We start from the raw sequence: 27,957 nt of genomic DNA on the forward strand, positions 1-27,957 counted from the left end.
CAATCCCCTAGGACTTTCTGTTTTCTCACACTGGAATATCACTAGTGAATTCCTCAAAGCTCATGGAATAACTAACTCTTGCTCTAAGATGTCCACTCGACTCTAAGTCTCAATTAGCTATCTTTTCCATTGTTCTAATGTCTTTTACCTTCTGTAAGATTAACTTTTTTGTTATTGTTGTTAGTCCTAATGACATGGAGTAACTCTTGTGTAGAAAGTTGAGAGAAATAGGCCAGTGTGGTACCCATGCCTCTAGTTCCAGCACTCACAGAGGCAGAGGCACAGGCACGTGTGTTTCTGTGAGTTCAATGCCATCACGATCTACACAGTGAGCTCTAAGACAGCCAGGGCTACAGAGAGAGACCCTTTCTCAAAAGTAAATAAATAAAAATAAATGAATAAACAAATAACATAAAAATAAAGTTGAGAAAAATAAACCGTATTTTTTTAAACTAAATTGAATCTTGCTAAGATGTATCCAGAAAGGTAGGTGGATCCATGTCTTCATTCTATGGTACAAGAAAAGAAGCAAGCTATCTCATAAACACAGTCCACCCCCTACCCCAAGGCAGACAATGAGCAAGTGCTGCTGAGAATCCAGAAACTGACTCTTCAGGGCTTGGCTTAGTAGGGGAGACAGAACTGTCTAGCTTGTCAACACACAGTGCAACACATGTGTACTAAAACAAAAGCAAAACTCCCAGCGATGGTGGCATGGAGAAAGTGGTAAGATGATCTCTGAAGATCAAAAGAGTGTACTTATGAGTGACAACAGGAACCTAACAGCCTGACCTCTTCAAACTCCAGAGGCTGAGTCTGTGAGTCTGCTTACAGCCAAGCAACTCTCCACGGTCATTTCTGGAAACTGTTGGTGAGAGTAAAATGGTATATAAATATATTTATTTATTTAAAAGTCTTAGTCATCAGGAAGGATCACTATGAATCTAGCAATGCCTTTGGTGTTTCAAGATGTGATTTAGAGTTAACTTCATACTACCAGGCAGGACCACGGATTTGGAGTTAACTTCATACTAACAGGCAGGACCATGGATTTGGAGTTAACTTCATACCAGGCAGGACCACGGATTTGGAGTTAACTTCATACCAGGCAGGACCACGGATTTGGAGTTAACTTCATACCAAGCAGGACCACGGATTTGGAGTTAACTTCATACCAGGCAGGACCACGGATTTGGAGTTAACTTCATACTAACAAGCAGGACCACGGATTTGGAGTTAACTTCATACTAACAAGCAGGACCACGGATTTGGAGTTAACTTCATACTAACAAGCAGGACCACGGATTTGGAGTTAACTTCATACCAGGCAGGACCACGGATTTGGAGTTAACTTCATACTAACAAGCAGGACCATGGATTTGGAGTTAACTTCATACCAGGCAGGACCATGGATTTGGAGTTAACTTCATACCAGGCAGGACCACGAATTTGGAGTTAACTTCATACTAATAAGCAGGACCACGGATTTGGAGTTAACTTCATACTACCAAGCAGGACCACGGATTTGGAGTTAACTTCATACTAACAAGCAGGACCATGGATTTGGAGTTAACTTCATACCAGGCAGGACCACGGATTTGGAGTTAACTTCATACTAACAAGCAGGACCACGGATTTGGAGTTAACTTCATACTACCAGGCAGGACCATGGATTTGGAGTTAACTTCATACTAACAGGCAGGACCACGGATTTGGAGTTAACTTCATATTACCAGGCACGACCACGCAGGGAGAACAAAGCAAGCTCTGGGCATGGCCAAGCTCTCTTCAATCACAACCTGACAGGGTAATGGCAAGTATACAGGAGGCGTTCACTGCTGTTGTTTGCCTGGCTGGTTCCTTTTCTTGTCTGACTGGTCTCTCCTAAGAGAAGGCCTTTACAACAAAGAACCTTCTTATGGAGATGACTTCAAATGTGGCAAACTAGGCACTAGACAAAATGTCCTCATTTCTACCACAGACAGAATTCTGTCTAAAAAAGGGAAGGCTTGGATGCAGGCAGAGTCAACGGCCAAACTCTGTAAAGACAGGGTAAACAAGTCCTCAATAGTTTCTGCCTCACAAATATGTCTGTCAGATGTATTGGGCCAGAAGGCTGAAGATGATGCTCCAATGTTATACAGAGTTTTGGGTTACTGCTTGGGTAGTAAACTGTCTCTGTCATCTTCCCATTTGGGAAGCAGCTAACCTGCACCTCCTATATAGTCAGGTAATTAATTTTATTCCTTCTCAAGTCTCTGATGGGTTGAAGACCAACTAGATAGTTTAGTTTTACAATTAAATTTAGTTGTTTAGGGGTTAAGATGTTTTTAGGTCTAGATAGATGTTTTAAGCTAATAATGATGAGATATGATGGATATTGATTTACATTCAGAATTTTAGATGCACCAAGACAGGAAGGCTGGCAAATACAAATAGCCAAAAACACTAAGAATGTAACGTTTATATAATTCCTGATTGTTTCATGGTTCTCCTTGCTGTAGGAAGTTTATTGTAAATATGTGTATTAATATAAATGTATACATAAAAATATTTAATAAAAAATAAAAACTTTTAAGTTAAAAAAAGAATAGAACATAATAAAGGGCAAAGCATGACAATGTTAAAAAAAATAGACAGGGAAGGCCTTTAGAGCAACCACATTAAACTAGGTCTCACTCAGTTTTGACTATAACCTATTCAATGACTTTAATGACCATGTTCTATTGCACCCTTTTCAGAACATGGCAAGTAACTTCTTGATTATTATTATAAAATCCATAATTTTTTGTTGTTGACTATTATATCACTATCACTTAAACACTGTTTAATATACATAAGATACATAAAAATACTGGTTAAGTAAATTAGTTAAAAATATGAAATCAATTCAAAGTAATTTAAAGCAGCCAGAGAAACTCTAAACTTTTTTTGATAAACACCTACTTTTATATCATTAGATGTCTAAAAAAATAAACTTCAAATAATAGTTTAATAAAAACTTATAGCCTTTGTTGAAGATAATTATTTTACAGTCTAGCCACCATTTATTTATTTACTTATATGCTAGTCTACACTGAAAAGAATTTCTGATTAAATATGAAAATATATCTGTTTAAGTACTAATACCTAAATAACAACTATAATAAATATTTAATCTAGTAATGAAAAAGCTGTGGAAATTTAGTGACAAAATGAAATATTAATTTTACAGCTCATAAACAAAGAAAAATCAGCTTCCCTGTGTCACAAACACAAAAAAATTATCCTTCAAGAATATCAGTTGTTAAAGAAATACTTCATTTTGGGGTAGAAAAGTTGAAAAAGAGATATTTTTAACAGGAAATCCTGGTGCAAGCTTGATTAGAAATAATACAAAATCTCTACAGAGCCCGCAAAAGAAATATTATGAAAAATTATTAAAAGGAAAAACACCGTGAACCTTCCTCCCCAGTCAGTCTGGGCTGTCATTTGGCTTTTGCTGGTTAAGGAGAGGAGGACAATGGCATTCTCGAAGGGACATGCCTCATGTTCTAGTGAAGTTGCCTGGCTGGCCACAGACCCATTCCATTAGAGACGTTTCAAGTTTCAACCCTCCACAGCACAGTAGTTTACAATGTCATTATGAAATGACAACAATGTTCTAACTACAGTGAGTTTAAAAAAATAAAAAATAAAACAAGTAAAAATTTAAGTGTCAACCTAAAATCTGAAACTGGAAGTTCAGGCACCTTATAATTTAAAAAAGTAAAATTTAACACAAGCTAAAACACTAGTCAGACCAGAACTGGTGGAGGATAAGAACACTGCATATACCGGTTTTCTAGTAAGTTCCCATGTAAAGGATAATTATAAAATTGCTTTACATCTAGTAGTTTCCTCCTAATAACAGCACTAGACGTTGCTGGGAGACCTGAGAACTTACTAAGACACTTCTCTGAATATTCTCTCTTCCAAACAAATGGAAGCCGTCAAATTCTTATTGCATAATCTAAAATGGTAATCCACACACTGTATTTCATTTGTAATAAGTCTTTGTGGTAACGATAACACTTAAATGCACAACACAAATAAGAGCACCAAAAATGAAAATTACTTTGCTTATGTTTTTGTATTAGAATTTTATTTGCTGAAGGGTAAAAACAGATTTTCAGAATTCACAGTTAACTTAAAACAATAGTTTAAAACCTCTATTCCTAGCCCTCACTGCCTTCAGGAAGGAGGGAACATCTGGTTGTTTAAAGAACACAATATGTTCACATTTTCTATGACTTTTGTTTCTAATTGGATTTAATTTTTTTTTTTAAATTTGAACTACTAGCTAGAACAATGTTTTTTAATCACTTCATATTTTTCAGACTGCCCTCCTTCTATCCTTCTAACTTCACTTCTTGGTTATGTTTGGAAATCCACTCACTAGTTTCAGTGTGATTTAAAAAAAACAGAGAGAATCAGAACCATGGTCTGAAAAGCTGAGTTTAGAATCTGTATTTCTAGTAACCAGATTTGTTGCTAAGTCATTGTTATTTCATAACATCTGAAGGTAAAAATAACTTTTCAAGGAATTCTGACATGGCAAATTAAGGACCTAGGTCAACTTAAGGTGGAGTGCTAGAGTTAGCTTACCATCACGATAAACATGCCAGCTAAACTCTGTCACTGGCTATGGCTTGTATGTACATAAATACAGGCGACAGTCAGTAAACGAGTTTTATTTAGATTAGAGTCAATGAGGAAGTCCTAGAAAGAGACACAGCATTTGAAGGAGATACGTTCTTTACCAGTCATGTGTAGGACATAAAGGTAACTGATGGAAAATGAGCAGAGATAAATCCTGATAAATAACTGATACAAGGATGGGTAAAATAAACACGTTACACTTACTCAAAGGGAGGAAATGCCCTAACTGAACCTGGACAGGGCTTTGCTGAAAAGGTAGAAAGTGTCAAGAATCTCAGGAGGGAGAAGCTGGCACAAAGGTCCAGAAGCTACTCTAGCTAATTTATATATAGCTTATAGGTTTCTGGCCTGGAATCTTCCCCAATCTACTGGAAAGAGCCTGTCTAAGCTGTTCTGTCTCAGTTCACTGGGGCTGCTATGAGGTCTGCATTAAGCTCTTCCAAGTGTTAGAGAAAATATGAATTATAATTCTGCTACCACAGCTTACAGATATATTAGTTCAAACTGCTCAAGTGAATCTTTCCAAAGTCTACCACACCCATACAGAACAATTAGAGATTGGTGTCTCAAACTGTATTTCTAGAATATAGTCTCAAAGAGCAATTTCCATGAAGAAATAAAAGATGATAACAGGGCAAAGTACTTTTCTGATGGTGGGCAATGAAGTCCTAAGGAGTTCTTTGCTGGCTTTTACTTTATTGACGCTGTCAGCAGCATGCACACTACTGTGACATGAAGCTAGAACTAAAAAAACTATTTCATGCCTCAGATCTTATCTGCTATTACTACTACTAGCAGCTCCACTGTGTTTGTATGTTTTTCTTATCTACTTGAATCAGGAGTGACAAGCACCTTAAGTTGTTATTAAGAAAGAAGAAAACCATTCAGAACATTTGGATGCCTAGAGTTGGGAGCTTGGCAGGGGCATTAGCATCACACTGTTCTTTCCTTTTCCCCCTTAGCATAAATGGCCTCTTTTGTTCTCTAATTGATAGTCATGGCCTGAAAATGGTGTGCACTTGTGGGTTTCTATTAAGTACACAGATTAGCAGGTTCCTTTACTTCTGCCTTTGTAGTAGGAAACTGGGTTATGTTAGTGCAGTAGAAATCAGTTCTTTATAGACAAATGATGATCTAATTGGGCAGGTCATCAGAGATAACTTGATTCAACTTCTAAATATTACAAAACACTAACAAAACTCAATAAACATGATGGTTCCAAAATACCGAGCTTGATCTGTGTCACCATTTTCTGATTCAAACTCTACATTGCCAGAGTGAGTGTTAATTACCTCTGCTGAAATTTACAGAGTGACGTCAAAGAATCAGCCATTATAGCCAGTTCCAATGGCACCTTTCTTGGATAGCTACCTGAAAACTCCTTACAGTTAAGGAGCTTTCTTTACTTTTCCTATAGATTCCACCATTCCATAACCCTGTTCATAGGCTCTGTAAACATGACTTTCTCTTCAGGCCCAGTTTCCTTAATCCCTGAAATATCAGCTATGATCCCATCTTTTGAAGATAGTTGTAGTTGGTAAGACTCTGACTATAGAGATGGGTAGCTCCCCCTTTAAAGACATTAGTGCTAATATTTTTCTCCTTATCTTATATATTTTTTATCATTCCTTTAAAAAAACCTCTCATATATTACATCCAGACCATAGTTTTCCCTCCCTCTCCTCCCTTCTCTTCCAGATGTACCCTTTCTTGATCTCTCCTCAATAGAGAGCAGGCCTCCCAGGAACATCAACCAAACATGGCGTATCAAGCTACAATAAGACCAGGCACATACCACCACATCATGGTGACCCAGTGGGACAAAAAGGGTCCTACAAGTAGGCAAAAGAGTGAGGGACAGCTCTTGTCCCTACTGTTAGGATTCCCACAAGAACACCAAGCTACTCAGCCATAACACATACAGAGAACCTAGGTCACCTACCCTACAGACTCCCTGGTCTCTGCAAGCCCCATGTGTCCTAGTCAGTTGATTTTGTGAGCCATGTTCTCATGGTATGTCCCTAACCTCTTTGTTTCCTCCAATCCTTCCTCCTCCTCTTTAGGACTCCCCAAATTTTGCCTAATGTTTGGCTGTGGGAATTGGCATCTTCTAACATCAGTTGCTGGATGAAGTCTCTCTGGTCTCTGTGGTGATGATTCTGTCAGGCTCTAGTCCCAGAACATTCTGCAGGCAGGACAGACTGTAGGTTACAGGTTTTATGCCTGGGTTGGCATCCCAGTCCCTCCACTTGAGGCCTTGCCTGACTATAGAAGACAGTTGGGACATTTACTGTGTCCCCTATTACTAGGAGTCTTTGCAAGGGTTACACTTGAACATTCTGTGGAGTTTCCATTCCCTAGGTCTCCATCTCACCCTCAAAGGCCCCTCACCATTGCAGTTGTTTCAGTATTCCCTCTCTCCCTGGCACCTGATCCCTCCTGTTCCCACCCCACCCCACTCCAGTCCACACGTGAAATCTATTCTATTTCCGCTTCCTAGGGAGATCCTTGTGCCCCCACCCCCTTAAGCCCTTCTTGTTACTTAGCCTCTCTGAGTCTGTGGACTGTGTCATGATTTGTCTTTTACTTTACAGCTAATGCCCACTTATAAGTGAGTATATACCATGCTTGTCTTTCTGGGTCTAGGTTACCTAACTCAGGATGATTTTTGTCTAATTGCATCCATTTGCCTGAAAATCTGAATCTTAATTTTTAATGCTAGTAGAATTTGTTTCATTATAACCTACTGAAATAAAGAGTATTCTACAAAAAAAGCTCACACCATTAGTTTATGAAAGGGTAGTTAGATTCCATTAATAAACATTAATGGATTAAGTATGAAGAATTCTGAAATTGGGTGAGTTACTCCTAAAAAGATCAACATACTTACATAGGGGAAATTCCTGAGATTGGTAAGTTGTGCTACAATAATCATACCTTTCTTCACTGAGCCAACCCCTCCATTCAAATAGGGAACTCAGGCTCAATTACACACCAATCACTCTACTCCAATAGGGGCCCAGTCACATCCTCTTGAGGATGGTAAATATCCTGTACCCTGCTACTAGGGAGATGATACACTCCCACTGTGGCCGTAGTCCCTGCCACCCAAAAACAACCTGTGGAAAGCAATGAGCCATCAATACACATCTGACGACCAGCTAGAATCTTCTGATGTTACAGGAAGTTTGCTCCTAGGCTTGGAAGTTGTATCAATTCCCAGCTGAATGGGGTACACTTCTGATATGCAATTTGTACATCAAAACAGTTTCCAAGACTGAACCCCAAGTACCACTTATGTGGTCCATATCCTGACAAGCTAGGTTCACAGCAAACAAAATTCAAAACAGTCACCCAACAAAGGTGAGCCCAGACATCCAAACCGAGGAATGTCACGAAAACTTAACTCCTCACGCCTAAGTCCCACATCCCAAAGAGTGCAACATGAATAACAACAAGGCGCCTCTTCCAGAAAATAGTGCTGCTTAATAACATTCCCTGAACAACACAGCTGATAAAAAAGTAATGCTTTCAAAACGGCAATTATAATTATGTGTAAGGAACTCAGAGGACATTATAACGAAGACCCCAAAAACAAACAAAACAAATCCAACAAACTAAAAAGCAAACCAGTTGCTTGAATGAAATAAAGAAAATAGACTATGAAAATAGAATTTAATAAGGAAATAGCATTCCTGAAGAAAAGCTAATCTGAAATGAAAACTGGAAATGAAATTATTAAGTCAGGGAAATTAAAAAAAAAAAAAAAAAGGGAAGCCTCACCAATAGAATGGATCAATTGGAATAAAGAACAAAGAGTATCAAGGATTGACGATAAGGTAGAGAAAATATATAAATCACTCTAAAAAAATGTTAAATCTAGAAAAAAGAAACACTGGAAACAATATGGAGGAACTCTGGTACACTATAAAAAGAACAAATGCAATTTGAACCATCTGTATAGACGAAGAATAAACTCAGGTCACAGGCATAGAAAACACTTTCAAGAAAATCATAGATTTCTCAAAAGAATGTCTAGCAAGGTCTAAGAAGCATAACAAAATACCAAGTAAATAGGATCAGAAAAGAAACTCCACATGTCATATAATAACCAAAATACTAACTGTATGGAACAAAGAAAGGATATTCAAGCTGGAGGAGGAAAATCAAGTCATGTACAAAGGCAGGCTGATTACAGTAACACCTGCAGACTACTTTGAAAACCAGAAGGGTCTGGACGATGATGCTCTCTACACATTCTCAAAGATCACAGATGTCATCTCAGACTACTACACTCAGCAAAACTATCAGTTGGAACAGAATGAGAAAGAAAGACTTTTTGTGATAAAAATAGATTGTTAGGAATGTATGACCCTTAAGCCAGCTCTACAGAGAATATTGGAAGAATACTTTGGTCTGAAGAGAAAGTTAAACACACCCAGGAAGGTATAGGGAATTAACAGCTACAGACAGTTCATTGAAAGAAGCCTAAGTCAACAAACCTCACCATCAACAGCAGAAACCACCTTCAGGTGAAAGCAGGGAGAAAGTATGTCCAAGCAAATGGAACTAAGAAACAAGCACATGTAGCTATTCTAATATCTGGCAAAATAGATTTTAAACCAAAATCTCAGAAGAGATCAGGATCATATTCATTAAAAAAATGAACCAAGAGGATATTAAAATTCTAAATATTATGTATTGATTAGAAGGGCACCCCATTTCATGAAAGAAATACTAGAAGATATAAACCACAGATACACTCCGATCCAGTGCAGTCAGTAAATTCAGCACCTCAATCCTTCAAATAGACAGGTGATCCAGATAGAAATGAAACAGAGAACCTCTGCAGTCAAATGATACCATAAATCAGATGGATCTAGCAGACATCTAAACACTGTACCCAAACACTAATTACAGTTTCTTCACTGTAGTCCATGGAACTTTCTTCAAAACCGACCACAAATTAAGACAGAATCAAGTCTCAACAAGTATAGAAAAACTGAAATAACATACTGCTTTTTATCTGACCACAAAAGAATTAGTCCTGCATATCAACAGCAACTGAAACTACAGAAAGTAGACAAATTTATGGAAACACACAACATGTTATTACTCAATGAAAAGTCTGGCAAGAGAGAAATCAGGAAAAAAATTAAAAATCCTAGCATTGAATGAAAATAAAAACACAACATATGAAAATATATGGGATACAATGAAAACAGCTTGATGGGCTAGTTTTATGTCTATTTGACACAAGCTGGAGTCATTCTAGAAGAGGGAGCCTCAACTGAGAAAATGTTCCCACCAGACTGATCTACGGACACATTTGTAATTTACTTTCTTGATTGTGGGTGGGCCCAACTCTGGTGGTCCTAAGTAGTATAAGAAGACAGGCTGAGCAAGTCCAGAGGAGCAAGCTAATAAGCAGTATACCTCAGTGATCTCTGCTTCAGTTTCTGCCTCTAAGTGACTGCCCTCAGTTGCTGCCCAGATTTCCCTGGAAGCTTTAACTACAAGTAGTAAAATGAAACAAATTCTTTCTTCCTCTGTTGGTTTTGGTCATGGTATCTTATCACAGGGGGGAAAAAAAAAAACCAGACCAAGAGAGCAATCCTAAGAGCAAAGTTTATAGCACTGTGCACCTACATTAAAAATCTGAGCTCTCTCATACTTGACGATGCATGTAAAGACCTGGGAAAAGAAAAAGAAAAACAACAACAAAAAACCTAAAACAAAATACAGGAAGAGATAGTTGGTTCTTTGAAAATATTAGCAAGGTTGATGAACCATTAGGAAATTAACAAAAAGAAATAGAAGACCCAAATTAATAAAATCATAGATGAAAAGGAAAATATTACAACAGACACTGAAGAAATCCAGAGAATCATAAGGACATAGTTTAAATTATATTCTATTAATCATATATATAATGATCCACCAAGGTTAAATAAAGATGAAGTAAATAATTTAAATAGACCCAGAAAACCCTATGACCTAGAAAATGCAATTTAAAATATCTCAACTTTAAAAGACTAGGGCCACATAGATAAAACATACAATTATACCAGACCACTTAAAAACATTAAATTTTTTGAATAATTTATTGTAAATTTATATATTCACTTTACATCTTGATCATAGCCTTCCCTCCTTCCACTATTCAGTCCTTCCCTCCCATCTTTTTCTCCCTATGTCTCCCACCCCTTGTCCTCAGAAAAGGGGACCCGCACCCCCACCAACCTACTCCAGCACATCAAGTCACATCAGGACTGAGCTTCTCTTGGTCTGCTAAGGCCAGACAAGGCAGCCTGGTTAGGTCAAAGTTATCAAAAGCAGGCAACAGAGTCCATGTCATAGATAGCACATGTCATAGACAGCACTTACTAGAGGACCCATATGAAGATCAAACTGATTACATATGTGTAGGAGGCCCAGGTCCAGTCCATGCATGCGCTTTGGTTGGTGCTTCTATCTCTGTAAATCTCCATGGGTCTAGGTTAGTTGACTTTGCTGGTCTTCTTGTAGTGTTCTTGTCCCTTTTGGGCCCTTCTATCTTTCCCTCCCAAGTGCTTTCTAGGCCAGGTGACCAAAGTGTACTGGCTGTGTTTTGTTTTGTTTTGTCAATTAACATGTATGGGTGTTTTGACTGCATGTATATTTGTGCCCCAAGCATGTGGCCTAGTGCCCACAGAGGACAGGCACTGGATGCCTGGAGCTGGAGTTACAAGTGCCTGTGAGCTGCCCATCGGTGCTTCCTCTAGGAAACCCGCCAGTGCTTCCCTGTGCCTGACAGTGTGCCCTTGCTGTGATGTGACACGGTCCTCCTCCCTAGACTCACAGTCTTGGTCTAGTAACGTTACATTTGAAGGGGATTGTGCAAATTCCTGTCCTCAAAACTGCCAAGCTCATTACAACAAGGGTTCTCTGAGAAAAGCTTGCAACCAAGAAGGGCCCAAGAAGGGAAAGGGAGATAGATATGGAGCTTGGGGAGGGAGTTAAAAATTTTCAAAATGCATTGCATGAATTTATCAAAGAATTAATAAAATATTATTTAAGAAACAAATGGGAAATTGAATTTCAGCTATTCTCCCATTTTCTGCCCCTAAGAATTCCTAATGCTGAGGTGACAGAATGTACGTTAGGGTTGTAGACCAAAACTCATCAATGACTGGCAACTTCATCTTTATCACTTTTATAGCTACTCGATTGTGGGGCTTTTAGTTACAAAGTACATATGATTTACACACACATATAGATAAAATCAGAAATATAAGGTACAAATAGTGGTATTTAATAGCCATATCTAAAAAGGATGTTTCCACTAAAAATCATAGTTTTTATTTTGATGCTTAATATAATTGTTATGTATAACAGACATGCTGTAAAGGTTAGTATTTCTATAAATAGCAGGTAGGGAAAATGCTCAGGCATATAATAGAAAATATACTCAAAGGTGAGTTAATGTCACCAACTAGAGAAAGCTAAAAAAATTCTTTAGAATCAGATTTCTATTAAATTTGGACGCTCAAGATGAACAGGCAGCACTTGGCAACAGAATTCACAGACAGACTGACTGACTCAGAGATGGTTTGACAACTGCCAACATGACTGTTGGGAGAGTTTCCAAAGAGCCAAAGGCTGGGATTACCATCCAATGCCTGGCATTCTGATACTTGCATTTGAAGCTTTCTCTCTTACTCACTCTTCATCCAATATTTTTGTCTGGCTCAAAACCAGCAAGGATTCACTTTTTTTTAAAAAAACGATCATTAAATGTTCTTATTTTTGAAGAAATATAACATTAGTTGTAAAAGAACGCACTTCTTTCTGTGAAGTATGAAGAAAATTTTAATGATTGCTTTATACTAAAATAAAGAAATCAGTCCTAAGGTCTATCAGAGTCTTTATTAGTAACTTGAAAGCTATAAAGTAGAATAATGTTTGTATATGTACACATATATATTCAAACCATAATTCTGTAATGAATTCTGGTAAGCCCAGTCCTTACGATAGCTCTTTTCCCCTTGATCCTCATATGGCCCCAGAAGCTCTACTTGAACAACTCATCCCCTATGAGTGCTGTCAAAGATAGGGAAGCCTGGCTGTAAGAAGTAGCTGTTTAAATATATTCTTAAGCTAACAGAAAGACAGGAAGGTCTTCATTCTGAGGAAAATGGGTACCTCCTAGGGTGCAGTTTGTCAGGACAAAGTCCCCTGAATCCACTTACTAACATACTGGCCAATTACATATGTGAACTTTGGCTTACAACTTCTAACAACCATTAGGAACAAGTCAGAGGGATAACTCAATTCTTCACACAAATTAAAATTATGCACATTTCTCCCAAGAAAGCTTACCTTTGGGTCTCTAAGGAACAGAGCCTTAAGTATCAGTGAATGTATGTCCCCGATGAGTGGATAATGCATCAGAAGGCCAAGACAAGTCTGGTAGTTACTAGAAATCACTAAATGAAAAGGAAAAAAAAAAAAAAAAAAAAAAAGATTCAGACATAATACCGTTTAAAATATATGTATTATGATGGCTCTAAAAAAATAATTGAGAACCAAATCAAGTGATGCAATAATTTAGGTGATTTGACATACGTCTGTCTTGAGAGGAGATCTTCACCGAATGCCCTCTGGATCAGTGCCTTTGAGCTACACTTTAACTCTACCCACAAGGAGTGGAGAAAGGGAGAGATGCAGCACAGGCATGGTATTTGCAACATAAATACATTCTTAGATGTTTGCATATTTGTTGACATGTACATGCTACTGAGAAATTACTAAAAAACAAACCCTTGTAAGTGGGAAAGCAGTTAAAAATTCTAATAAAATAGTACTTACGTAGGTTACTATACTTTACAATTTATACCATGGCCATTCTTTTATATATGTATCACATAATCCAAAATCATAAATTTCTACAGTTATTTATTTTTCTAAAAGTAAAAAAAAATTAGAGAGAGTATCTGGGCAGAATTTTTTTTTGGTGGAGAAAAGGTGAGAATCTTCCACCATCAGCTTAAATTATGCAGACTGTCATTTAACACTTTTGTTTTTAAATCAACCTAATTATGGGTACAGTTAATAAACACATCTTTTAAACACAGGTCTGTGTAAACCAATCTATTTCTTGGCAATAACTGTAGTCACAGTTGGGTCCATTAAATGACATGTGTTTTGTGAGCCACAATGGCTGCATCTGCAACACTGACTGTGAGGGACCTTTACAACCACAACTTCCTAGAGTTGTCCCTAAGTCTTGTTCATTAATTGGTTACTTGAAAAATGTCCCACAGGGAAACAACTGTGATTCAAGGGAAGTAAGACAAATAAAATATTGATTTTTACCAGAAACGCCTTGATTCTTAGATTTTTCTTTCTGCTGCGGGAAAAGCTACTTTTTGAGGAAGCTTTCTACCGTGCTCCTCCTGTGACTACTACACAAAGGGGACGAGCCTGGGCAAGATGAACACTTACAAACTGCGCAAGGAACTACTTCATCATCGTCATCTCCACTGGTGACCTGACAGGCTGTAATTTCACACATCTGCTTTCATTTGCAAAGCACTCGCTCACCCTGCCTGCTCTCCCGCTCTTCACTTTCCCATGTTCACATTCGGTTCCCTAGTGCCACGTTTTTATTCTAGAAATTAAAAAAGCTAGGATATAATGGTATAATTTTTTCACGTACAGTTTTTATTTAAAGCAAAGAAGTTTTAAAAAACAGGTAATCAATTTGTCTTATAATTCAAAAAGTTATTTTCTCAAATGCTGATACTCGATTTTAGTACCTGGCCAGAGAATAATTTTTACTCATCCTATAAAAAGGGCAGGAGAGCTTTGGGGAATGTATTTTGGTTGTAGTACTCAGATTTGAATCTGAGGGTTCCATTTGAGTCTTCTTTAAAGTTAACTAAAGTGACATCAAAATCTGTTGGGCCACTTCTACAATATAAAATTTAGTCTTTTAGAAAACAATTTCATGGTTTTAGAAAACTTCTGTACCACTCAGTGCAATGACTTGTTAAGTGTCTGTTGTGTAACAGAACCCAACAAGGAACAAATCCTTGCTCTGAAGACAATTCAAGTTTGGAAAAACCGAGGTATAAAGTCAACTGAAGAGACTCTTTGATGCTAAGATGAAGATGAATCCTAAAGGCTCTGGGGAAAGAACTCAGGCTTACAACATTATGTGCCTTATCTCATTTGATGTCTATGGTCATTTTCTTATAAGCATAGGGTGATTTTTCTTGTATTACACATGCAAACAATAATACTTGGGGAGGTTAGGTCACTTGCTCATATCAAAAAGTGATTCCTTTGTGTAGCATGATTTGAAATTCAGGGACTTTACTCTTTGTAGTTACATAAAGCTGTTTTAAAAAATATTGTTTTGAAATCAAATGATATAATGGATACAAATGTCAACATTAAGTCTCTTAAAATCATTACTCTAATACAGTAGGTTAACCTACTCAGTAAGGCCAACCTTATTGAGTGTCTAGAATAATTGGATGTAACTGGGCATTTATTTGGAGGGACTAGCACAATAATCCTGTTTAAAGTTAGAGAATCTACAAAGTGCGGAAGGCAAGACAACATGTGTTAATATTCTACTTGTAGAACAAATGAAGAAGCTAACTATTTTCTCTTACAATTTTCACATACATTTCATTCAATTAAATGAGCTGTTTGGAGCATCTATATGTGCCATATACTCAGACTACTGATATACCACAACTAAGGCCGTGACAGCAGGTAAGCCTGAATCCTGTGCCTTCAACTAACACCATCTTCAAGTTACTACTGAAAAACCTGTACTTCTAGAATACTTTTAATTTGCAATTACATTAAATGAAGTACCAAATCCCATTTAGATAACTAGGCCCAATGTAGGCAGAGAAGCTATAGAAACTTGTTTTGAAAAAGGCAGCAGGGATGTGACATAATAGAAGTTTAGTTTTGTTCTTCCTCCTTCTCTAGGTCTCTGCTTCCCTCCTTCCATTTTATAGTGCTTGGAGTTGAACCTAGGGCCTTGTGCGTGCTAAGCCAGCGTCCTATCCCCTGAGGTTTTGCTTCTCACAGCAAACTTTTGTCTAATACAAAAAGCAATAGCAGTCTTGCTCCTTACTAAATCCTTATCCTACCAAAGCCGGCAGGAGTGACATAGTAAAACAGTTACTATTTTTAACCTTCCCTGGATCAGCTCTTCAGAGTATTGCTTCAGGATTTTGCTTTTAAAGCATAATGAGGCATAAACACTTTTTGTCCAAATGTAAGTAGATACCAAAACTCAATTGTACTCTTTTCATTTTTTTTTTTTTTTAATTTTCCAGGTTTTTGTTTATGTTTTTGACATATCACTAAGTGAATTAGACCAGGCTGGCCTTAAACTCACAGAAACCCACCTGCGGAGGCCTGAGGAGTGTTGGCATGAAAGGCATTCACCACATACCTGACCACAAAAAGGCTCTGTTTGCATGCATACTGGTGATAAAAAGCCACAAAGGGCTTTCCCAGGCACAACTTTGCAACCTAACCCTATTTTAACAGAGACTCCACTGAGTAACTAGAGCAATGCTAAAGAAACCTCTGGAACCAATGCTTTTTGCTTCAAAACACATTTTGTTGTGGCCTTTAGCCGTTTTCCTGCGACCTCTGTGCCAAGCAGCAGCTATATAGCAAGTCTATCCCAGGATATTACCCTTGCTGCTCTTGAGTGAACTCAAGGGTTTGGAGAGTCTCTTTCTTTGTGCCTTAGTGCACAAGTTAAAATCTATCTAAAAGTTTTATGACAGTGAAACAGATGCTGGGTATACATCTGCCCTCTTGCTCAATATGTCTCTTCCAAGCAGTACTAGTGTGCTGGTCCAAACAAGAATGTCCTCCACAGGCTCATGTATTTGAATGCCTGATTCAAAGGGAGAGGCAACATTAGGAGGTGTGGTCTTGTTGGGAGTAGGTGTGGCCTTGCTGGAGGAAGGGTAACAGTGTAGGGGTGGGCTCTGGGATTTCAGACAGTTCACTTCTTGCTGCCTGTGGATCAAAATGTAGAACTCTCAGCTCCTTCTCCAGCACCATGTCTGCTTGCACGCTGCCATGGGTCCTGCCATGACAATAATAGACTACTCCTCTGAAACTGTAAACGAGTGCCAATTAAATGTTTTCCTTTCTAAGAGTTGCTGTGGCCACTGTGTCTCTTCACAACAATAAAATCCTTTTTATTTTTATTTTCCAGAACTGAGGACCGAACTCAGGGCCTTGCTCTTGCTAGGGAAGTGTTCTACCACTGAGCTAACTCCCCAAGCCAGCAAAAAACTTAACTAAGACGACTTCATTCACACAAGGTAATACTGACTTATATGTCTCCTTTAAGTGCCCCACACTATTCTGAAGGAATTGGTCTGTTTAGTTTTGCCACAAGAACAGTATCAAAATGTAGTCAAATCAGTAAATATAACCAGAGATGTGATTACACTGAGAAATTTAAAAGCAACATAAATGACTACATTATGCATAGCTCACTGTTAGCTACCTATAATGGTACATTTATGAATACTTTTCTCCAAATTATTTAATTTTATATGGAGATATAATTTTTCAGAATAACAAAGCAGATGGAAAATTACAAAAAAAAAAAAAAAAAAAAAAAAAAAAGAAACATAGACTTCTTTTAATGTCCTTAAAATGAAAAAGAATAGCTGTCACCTCTCAGGTATGGACAGCATGACTGGCAACTTGTATATATTGTAGGTCCATCCCATAAGACCCCTACCCCTACTCTCCTCTCAGAAAAGCAACCCATCCATGCATTGTCTTCAACAGATGAGGACATGGCAGTGCAAAGCAGGCAACAATATGCTCAGGTAAAAAGCTTTTGAGGAACTGTTGAACTGAAAACCCTGGCCTTCCCCAGTGTCTAATGTTTTACTCTATTTATAGCAGAGAGCATCATGACAAGCGTGTCTACATATGGAAGACAAAGAATATACGTGGGAGATGGATTCTGAAAACTGTGTTTTAACCTCAGAGAAGACAAACAGACACTAAAAAATGTTCTTAACATATAAAGCCAGGTGCAGAAATTATTTGGAAACCAGCTTAAGTTCTTATATTTATATGTAGATTTGGCATACAGAACAAATAATCAAAGACTTCATATAAAATTAAAAACAACAGGGACTGGAGAAATAGCTCAGTAGTTAAGAGCACTCGCTGATGTTACAGGATACACAACTTCTAGTCCCAATGCCCACATTATGTGACTTACAAAGACTTGTAACCCCACCTCCAGAGGGTCTACCGCCTTTGAGGGCACCTGCACTCAGGTGCACAACCCCACCCCCAACACACACACACACCCACACACGCACACGCACGCGCACGCGCGCGCGCACACACACACACACACACACACACACACACACACACACACAGACACACACACCAATCTAGTAAGGAAACCTGAAGGCTCATTTATAATTCATTACACAATAATGCCAATATGTAAGTGCCTTGTAAGGCACCTGGCACACAAAAGACATGTAATGAGTGCTACATACTCTAAAAATATATTTGTGGGGCTTACAACATGCAAGAAAAAGAGTACATAGTTGGAGCAAAAAACAATGTCTTGCACCATTTAAAGACTCTTACTATTTTGGCTTTTCTGTAATAAAATCATAATATATAAAATGAGATTTTCAAATGGACTAGAAAACAAACCACTAAATTATTAAGATAAAACAAAAACCACCCCCACCCCCAAACCCTATGTACTCTGTTAGGTCTTAGAGAAAACCAGGTACAAACATGGCCATGTCCTGGAAAAAAAATGTAGCAGAAAAGCTAAAACAATACTGTATAATAAAAGATCTTCTGGAGGAATCTCCATCCCTGATCTCAAGTTGTACTATAGAGCAACAGTAATAAAAACAGCATGGTACTGGCATAGAAATAGGCAAGTTGATCAGTGGAATTGAAATAAAATAAAATAAAATGACACAGCTATGGACACTTGGTTTTTTGACAAAGAAGCCAAATCCATACAATGGAAAAAAGATAGCATCTTCAACAAATCCTGCTGGTCTATGTGGATATCTATATGTGAAAAATGCAAATAGATCCATATTCATCACCCTGTACAAAATTCAAGGCCAATTAAAGAACTTAACATAAAAGCAGATATACTAAATCTGTTAGAAGAAAAAGTAGGGAAGAACCTTGAACTCATTGACACAGGAGGCAACTTCCTGAAGATAGCACCGACAGATCAGGCTCTAAGATCAACAACTAACAAATGGGACCTCATGAGACTGAGAAGCTTCTGTAAAGCAAAGGACACCGTCAACAGAACAAAACAGCAGCCAACAGACTGGGGAAAGACCTTCACCAGCCCTGCCTCTGACAAAGGGCTAATATCCAAAGTACATAAAGAACTCAAGAAATTAAACACCACCAAACCAAATTATCCAATTAAAAAACAGGGTACAGAGACAAACAGAATTCTCATCAGAGGAATATCGAATTACCAAGAAACACTTAAAGAATGTCCCTAGTCTTCTGGGAAATCAATCCATCTTACACCCTTCAGCATGGCTAAGATCAAAAATTCAAGTGACAGCACATGCTGGCAAGGATGTGGAGAAAGGGGGACACTCCTCCTTTGGAAATCAATCTGGTGCTTTCTCAGAAAACTGAGAATAGTTCTACCTCATGACCCAAGCATACCACTCCTGGGCATATACCCGAAAGATGCTCCACCATACAACAGGGACATTCGCTCAACTATGTTCATAGCAGCTTTATTCATAATGGCCAGAATCTGGAAACAACCTAGATATCCCTCTACTGAAGAATGGATAAAGAACCTGTGGTACATTTACATAATGGAATACTACTCAGCTATTAAAAACTAGGAAATATTAAAATTTGCAGGCAAATGGATGGAACTCAAAAAGGTCATCCTTAGTGAGGAAACCCAGGGCCTGAAATACAGGCATGACATATACTCACTCATAAGTGGATATTAGTCTAATACAGATGTCCTCTGAGAAACTCCACCCAGTGGAGGATGTGGACAGACACTAGGACTCTGGATTGCGCACTGAGAATTGTATGGATGAATGGGGGGCTGGAAGGACCCAGAGGGGTCAGGAGCCATACAGGGAGACCATCGAGGCCTGCGGATCTGGACCCAGGGGGCCACACAACTGACGCACCAGCCAAGGACAATGCATGCAGCAGACCTAGACCCCCTGTTCAGATGCAGCCAGCAGCCAGCTCACTCCCCACGGTCCGAGAACAATGCATGCAGCAGACCTAGAGCCCTGTTCAGATGCAGCCAGCAGCCAGCTCACTTCCCACGGTCCGAGAACAATGCATGCAGAGAACCTAGAGCCCTGTTCAGATGGAGCCAGCAGCCAGCTCACTTCCCACGGTCCGAGAACAATGCATGCAGCAGACCTAGACCCCTGTTCAGATGCAGCCAGCAGCCAGCTCACTCCCCACGGTCCGAGAACAATGCATGCAGAGAACCTAGAGCCCTGTTCAGATGCAGCCAGCAGCCAGCTCACTCCCCACGGTCCGAGAACAGGGCATACCTCTGACATGAACTCTGGTGCCCCAATTTGGTCACTTCCCCTTGGTGGGGAGGCCCTGAGGGCACACAGACAAAAGGGATACAGGCTATCTGGATGAGACCTGATAGGCTCTGGTCATATGGTGGGGGAGGTCTAAGGGAGGTGAATAGGGCAGAAGAGGGAAAGAGGGTGGAAATGGGAAGATATGAGCCACAGGATAACAGTAGGGATGTAATATGAATAAATTATAATACTTAAAAATTGAAAACAAACAAACAAAACAATATCTGTGGTTTTGTCAAATATTTAAAACCTTCAAAAGATGGTGCACTTTGGATTTCGCAAGTACTTCACTAGTAGATTTAGATTTTGTGCAGATAAAATTAAGACCTTAAAATTCATTTTTTTAAATAATGAAAATAATTTTAAATTCAAACTAGCACACTCCTTTTGTTAAAAAAGATTTTAAAAATTACTCTTCTTCCATTTTCGGTTAAATTCAATTTAACAGAATTTACTCTAATTAGAGAGCAGATAACAGCATGAGATTTATATCCCAGAAGTTCTGAGTAAAAATGTACAGCACTGTCAAGTGCAAGGCCCATGCAAATATGTGAGGCCAGGGTTTGGGGTATGTATACTACCCTAGCAAAGTCATGTAGCACTAGAAGTGCCCTGGTACTTGATGTAAGTCTGAAGTTGGTTAACCGGACAAATTTCATGTGTTTCTCCACCTTCCATTTTCTGGATTTTATTTCTTAATTATGTATAAGTGTATGTTGTAGTAGATGTAAACATGTTTTTGTTTTGATCACAAGTGTGGGATGTGAAACAGACTTGTGTAAGGGTGTGCAGTGTTTTTCTGCTGAAAACAGACTTGTGAGAGAATAGGTGATGTTTTTCCACTGGAAGAGGACTGCCTCTTGTAGAGCATGGTCTTTGTCAACTAATAAACATCCCAGTACAGACTACTCTGAGATTGAATATATATATATATATATATATATCTCCCTCAAACTAGACGCCGGCCTTTTTGGTCTTGGCTGTTTATTACTCCAACTTCAAGATGCTTCTAGACAGAACCACTCCAGTGAAGGCTTCGAGGCTCTGGGTTCCAGCCGCTGGTTTGCTGTTTAACTGGTCTATTGGAATCTTGCCGACTATACCAGTGGAATGGATCCAAGGAACTAAGTCTAAAAAGGGTCTATCTCTTCTGTTCCTATTAACCTCTTTTCTGTCCTATCTAGGGTAGGTGGGTTGGAAGGGAGGTGTAAGCATTAAGGAACCCCAAATAAAGTAGGTTTGAAAGAGCTCAAAGCTTACAGTGTGTCTAGAGGAGTGCACATCTTCCTACAGAATCAAGAAGAGGGCACTGAATCTCCTGGAGCTACAGGCAGTTGTGAGCCACTCGATGAACACGAGACAACTGAATTCCTTTTCTCTGCAAGGGTAGTGGGTTTTCTGAGCTACTGTTTCTTTACCTTTTTACCTCATTATCCACCAAAAGAATAAAACGAGATGCTACAGTGCAGAGACAAAATCTTCTGATAATATTAACACTCAGGTTAATAACTCTCAAGAGATGTATTCACAATCAAAGCAGCACAGATATTCTATTTACTGAATGTGTAAAGTAGGATAAACAGTTTACAGAGAAAATAAGAACAATAAGTTAACAAGCAAAGAACCGTGAATGTTTTCTCATAATTTATTATCCTTCAGATCTCAAGGTCTTATATTTCTAAATCTGGATCATCTAAATGAAGCCTAAAAATTTCTGGTGTGCACTAAGTTTGAGGAAAAAAAAGTGATATGCCCCATTCACGGATTTGCCTCACTAAACTCTCTCTCAGGGAGGTGGGGATCGAACCTGGTACTTGTGTAGTTTAATGGCATTTTAATGCCTGCTCCCCAGTTGGTGGCTCCATTTGGGGAGGTATGGAGGGTGCATATCACTGGGGGCAAGGTTTGAGAACTTAAAGAACCACACCGTTTACTTATACTCTCTCTTTTTTCCTCATCTCTGACTCTTATCTCTCTGGAACCATAAGCCCTAAATATAATCTTCCTTTTATTGAGTTGGCCATGGTGTTTCATCACATCAATAGAAAAGTAACTCATATAGCAGTGCTTGCATCAGACAAAAGCTCTACTGCTGAGTGAGACAGACCAGTACATTTCTTCCCCTTTCAGATTCCCTTGTTTCATCTTTAAAGCAAAATATTTATGGACACATAAAGGAGCTTTCTTGAAATGTAGGAAATTTAAATGAGGAGCTTTTTGAAAAAAATCACAGTTTTTGATAATTTCACCTAGAAGTACTGTACTTACATCATTTCTACCCCTGCAACTCCTTCCCTTTCCAATTCATGAGCTTGTCTTAAATTATTGGTATACACAGAGACACAGGCACACACAGAATCTGCCAAGACCACTTACTATGGCTCACATGTATAGATGTTTAGGGTTGACCTCTTGGGACATTTTTCATTTCAATGTGATTCCTGGGTCTCAATAATACCTTAGTCATCAATAATGACTGTCAATGGAAATGACTGGTATATGGAGTGCATTTAAGAAATGCTACCAAGTATCAGGTGGTTTGGCAGGCAAAGGTCCTTCCCACCATGCATGATGACTTGATGTTGGGATCCATATGGCAGAAGGAGAAAACTAACTCCCACAAATTGTTCTATTGACCTCTACATGTGTGACAAATATAGATACACACACAGATTAATACACATAAGTTTTGTTTTTAAAAAGTGCTAACGGTATCCTTTACTTGTAGTTACATTTTATGCATTCATTCATTCATTCATTCATTCAACAAAACATTAATTAAACTCCTGTTTTGTTTCAAATACTATGGAGTTCAGTCCTAACACGAGTCTCAAATTTCTTTTCTTATTCCATTGGAAATGAAAAATAGTGTTTGTAACAAAGAAGCAGGCTGGTAATGGTATAAAGGTTGGGATAACTCCTTGAACGGAAGCCTGAGACAGGCAAGGGCTTCCACCAACAACACCTGAAGGTAAATAGAGGTGTATTAGTGAGTGGACACTAAGTAGTGAGTGGACACTAAGTAGTGAGTGGACACTAAGTAGTGAGTGGACACTAAGTAGTGAGTGGACACTAAGTAGCTCCTACAAGGATTGGTGTTAGAGTGAAATGATGATGCAAAAGGAAACAAACTACATGCAAGTTTTATTGTACACAGTGGACATCAAAATATAATTCCTGCTATGTCACGGTTCTTCTTGCCATAGGTAATCCATTGTATATATGTGTAATAATATAAATGTATATTTACAAAAATAAAATAATTTAAAAAAGATTAGCATAATAATAAAAAAGTCCTCCAGAAGGTGGTAAAAGAATAAATGAACTGTGGTATATAAACTAACATATAACTATATTATTCAGTACTTAGCATTGAACTTGGTGACTTGTACATGTTAGGAAAGTGCAAACTGGAGGAACTTAAGTGTATATTACTAAATGAAGCCAATCTGAAAAGTTCCACATTGTATTACCCTAAGTATATGACATACTGGAAAAACAATGGAGACAGTACAGGGATCAGTAGTTTCTTGAAGCTTGAGAGCGAAGAACAGAGAGTGTGTAAGAATTTTAAGGTAGTAAAAAAATCCGTACGATTTCCTAATGATGAAAATCTACACAGTAGCTAGAATATAAATGAAGTGCCTCTCTAAACGTCCATATAAAAAGGCTTGATTCTAGTAATGGTGGTACTGGGAAATAGTAGGAGATAGTCGGGTGGGAGGTCATGAGATTAAGAGGTTATAGCCTTGAAAGAGACTGGGGTGGGTTGAATAAGAATAGCCCTCATAGGTTAAAGCATTTGAATGCTTGGTTCCCAGTTACGGGGACTGTTTGAAAATGATTAGGAGGTGTGGCCTTGCTGGAGGAGATGTGGCCTTGTTAAAGGTGTGTCAAAGGTTCAAAGCTCAGACACAGTCTTGGGATTAGACTGGGGATTAGGATATAAAGCTCTCAGCTATTGTGCTAGCCTCATGCCTGTTATCTTCCTGCCATGATGGCTATGGACTGACCATGTGTAAGCAAACCCACAATGAAATGTTCCCCTAGTTAAGAGTTGCCTTGGTCATAATGTCCTCATCTCAACAGAACAGTAAGACAGAGACTGTGGCACTTAGTCTGTCTTCCTCGCTTTCTACCTCTCCCCTTCTGGGTTCCTGATAACATACTTTTGTTTCTTTACTTGCTTCTGTCATTAGGTTCTAGCACAATAAACTGTTGGTGCTACCTGAGCTTGAACTTGAATCTCTGGAACTGTGAGCTAAAATAAACGTCTATTTATTAAAAGTATCCCTTGTCAGGTGTTCATGAGTGACGTGACGCTGACTATCAAGAACCCTAAAGTCAGCTGTGGCCTCAGGGGGTGATGATGATGGAGTCTAAGGAATGGCCGATGTGGGAAGCAGACAGCAGAGGAAGCTTTAGGTGTGTAGATGCAGAAGATCAATCAACACTGCAGTTTCTGTCTTTGCTGTGAACTAAAACTTCTTCTAAAACAAATGCAGGAGCTGATGAGATAGCTCAGTGAGTAAAGTGCTTAATGTGTCAGCATTAGGACAAGAGTTCAGCTCCTCAATAACCACATACAACCTGGTGGCTGTGAGTACCTGAAACCCTAGTGTTGGGAGGCAGAGACAAGTAAACCCATGGAGCCTGCTGGCAGCCAGTCTGGCTGAACCGGCAAGCTTCAGATTTAGTGAGAGACACTGTCTCCAAAAGTAAAGTGGGAAAACAATCGAATAAGACGTACAACCTTGAAATCTTGCCTCCACATGGGCAAGTGCAACTATACATGCATGACACCTCCACCTCCCACACTTGCATGCCATAAACAACAATGCAAACATGCACTAAACAGATAATTTGTTATTGTGGTATGTTAGCGAAATTCCCAAAGGTTGTTAAGATAAACTATAAAGTGATATAAATGGTATTAGTAGCTGAAAGGGGACATTAATCTCTATATCTAATGTGGTTATAATATTTTATATTTTATAATGTGGTTATAATATTTTATGTTGGGGAAGAGAAGTGGAGTCAGGAAGTACTTTAAACACTCCTTTAAAAATAAGACCTAGGATTTGTGCTTTGACAAACTTGACACACATTTCAATGTAGTTTTAGAGCTCTTATGTATAATCATTAAGTCAGTAAAGGCTTTACAGAAAGGACAAACTCAATCTGTAGCTGAAATTATGCAACTGCAGCATGATGTTTGAGACGCTGTTAAATGGAAAACAGAGAAGCAGAAACGCTGATGTAGGAAGGGTGGAAGCACTGGCATACAGACGACAGCCACACAGGCCAAGCCAGGGACTGGCCAAAGAAAACAGGGAACCAAGAGTATCCTAGCACATTCTTGTTGGCAGAAGGTTATAGTGTAATTCAAATGCTGGTTTCTGTATCCCCCATAGCTGGTTGCAAGCCTTGTTCTGAGAATCTCTCAATGTTGTATCAACTCTGCTCCCCAATTGTCCCCTTGTTTAGCTTATAGCCAGTCACTCAGCAGGGGAGAGAATAGGACTAGACTTCCAGCCAGCTAGGGGAGGAGGAGTTACATGAGGAAGCAGGGGTTCAGCCACAGGCAGAGGTGCAGGAGAGATGAAGAAAATTCAGCTGAAGCAAAGAAAGAAAGAAACTTGTAACGGGGATTTTTGGTAAGTATGAAGTCAGGATAGAATAGAGGGTTAAGAACAGACTTAAAGTGCTCAAGATTGTGTTGTAAAGTCTTATAAACAAATATAAAAGAGTCTCAATTACTTATGGGATAGCTGGTCTAAGAGAGAAACTAAGAGAAACAAACACAATTATGTGAAAATAACTAATACATTCTGGCATGTTCTTGCTGACTGAAAAAACAAGACAAGGAATGGAGCTGAAAGGTTAAAACATAAAACAATAAGGAGGCTGGAATGATACTTACCTTGTTTAATGATATGTAACATATACATACAATGAAACGTTACACTTTATAGTAAGTGTGTATATGTATGCATTAGGATTTATTAAAAAGAAAAATGGAATTTAACCCCTAAAACAAGCTACCACCACCACCACCACCAACAACAACAAAAACAAAAGCAGAAGGAAGGCAGAAGTGAAAGGAAAATTTTCACCATACATAGTTCAAAGACTTTGTGACTAAGAAAACCAACACACAGCCAGGAACAGCAGACCATGCCCGAGGCACCAGCACTCTGAAGGTTGAAGCAGGATTCCTAAGAGTTCAAGACCAGCTTAGGGTCAAGTATGAAGCCTTATCACAGAAAAATAATGCAATGCAAAAATGTCTAAAGTCAAATAGAGTATGAGACAAATGAGAGCTATTGTTATCAAAAGTCCTCTTTGGTTAAGTAAGCAGGCACAAGCACCTGAGTCTGGATGCCTAGAACCCAAATACAAACACCAAATACAGCCCAACATCCTACCCCTCCAAAAAAGTATAGGCTTGGGGAGCATGCCTATAATCCTAGCCTTGTTAGGGTGCAGACAAGCAGGATTCCCAGCTAGGCTAGTCAGTTTAATAAGCTTCAGAAAATAGAGGTTAGGAACAACTGAGGAAAGATACTTGATGCTGAGTTTAGACACACACACACACACACACACACAGAAAATAATTTAAATTATAAAAATAAAATGCTATGAAATATTTTCGTTATTTACTTTCAAAAGTAGACAATGACTTTTTTCAAGGCCACACTAAAAGTCTACACATGGGCATAAAAAAATTACTTAAAAACATGATTTTAAAAAATTACTTAGAGCACAATGGACAGCACACGGCCTCTGAAACACTATTACTCCCAATGTCTTCTGAACATTAACTGACCACAGAAAAAGTTGCTGAGGGCTGGGGGAGGATCACAGCATGTGTGTCTACAAGTTTATATATCCACAACAATAAAGAACTATGTAAGGAACTACGTAAGAGGGTAGAACTGTATACTACAATGAGTGCAATGACCAAGTTGGACTTTTAGGAGGGGAAAGAATAACAGGATAAGATGGGGAATAGGAACCTCAGGCTAGCTTGGAAGCAGGAGCATGGAGAGATGGGAAAGAGCCATAGCTGAATTTGTTAAAACATAAGTGTGAAGAATGAAGGGATGGCTCAGTGGTTCAAAAGCACAGTTGTTTGTGTAGAGGAACCGAGTTTGGTTGCAGGCACTTGTATCAGGTGGCTAACAGAGGCCTATGCAGCTCTCGCTCCAGGAGACCGAACAGCCTCTTCTGGACTTTGTAAGCATCCACACTAATGGCACACATACACACACATAGATACACAGTTAGAAAGATACTATAAATAGAATATAGCTAGTCATTAACTGGTACAAATCACAGTTCACGATGACCGCCACATTTTTTTCTCTGCCTTTCCTTTTTTGTGGACATGTAAATAATTTAATTTGTTGCTCTTGTGTGTGCACAGATGGGTATGCCACAGTGCACTTGGGGACATCAGAGAACAACTTTATGGAGTTGTTTGTTTCACCATGGAATTTGGGACTGAATTTAGTTTGCCAGGTTTTGCAAATCAAGTATTTTACCTGCTGAGACATTTTTGCTGGCTGTTATACATACTTTTAGGCCATGCAATTCAGCAAAATGTTGAGTGACAACTAGA

At 38.7% G+C, this 27,957-nt stretch overlaps 1 protein-coding gene across 1 annotated transcript in view; it reads right to left on the reverse strand.

Annotated features, from left to right (window-relative positions):
• Tbc1d5 (TBC1 domain family member 5) overlaps positions 1-27,957 on the reverse strand; it is a 414,735-nt gene that overhangs the window by 102,250 nt on the left and 284,528 nt on the right. The window contains exon 15 of the mRNA XM_051153048.1: positions 13,042-13,148. Coding sequence (XP_051009005.1) covers positions 13,042-13,148 — 107 coding nt within the window. The remainder of the gene's footprint in view (positions 1-13,041; positions 13,149-27,957) is intronic.

This window comes from Acomys russatus, chromosome 11, assembly GCF_903995435.1.
Source record: "Acomys russatus chromosome 11, mAcoRus1.1, whole genome shotgun sequence".
Lineage (NCBI taxonomy): Eukaryota > Metazoa > Chordata > Mammalia > Rodentia > Muridae > Acomys > Acomys russatus.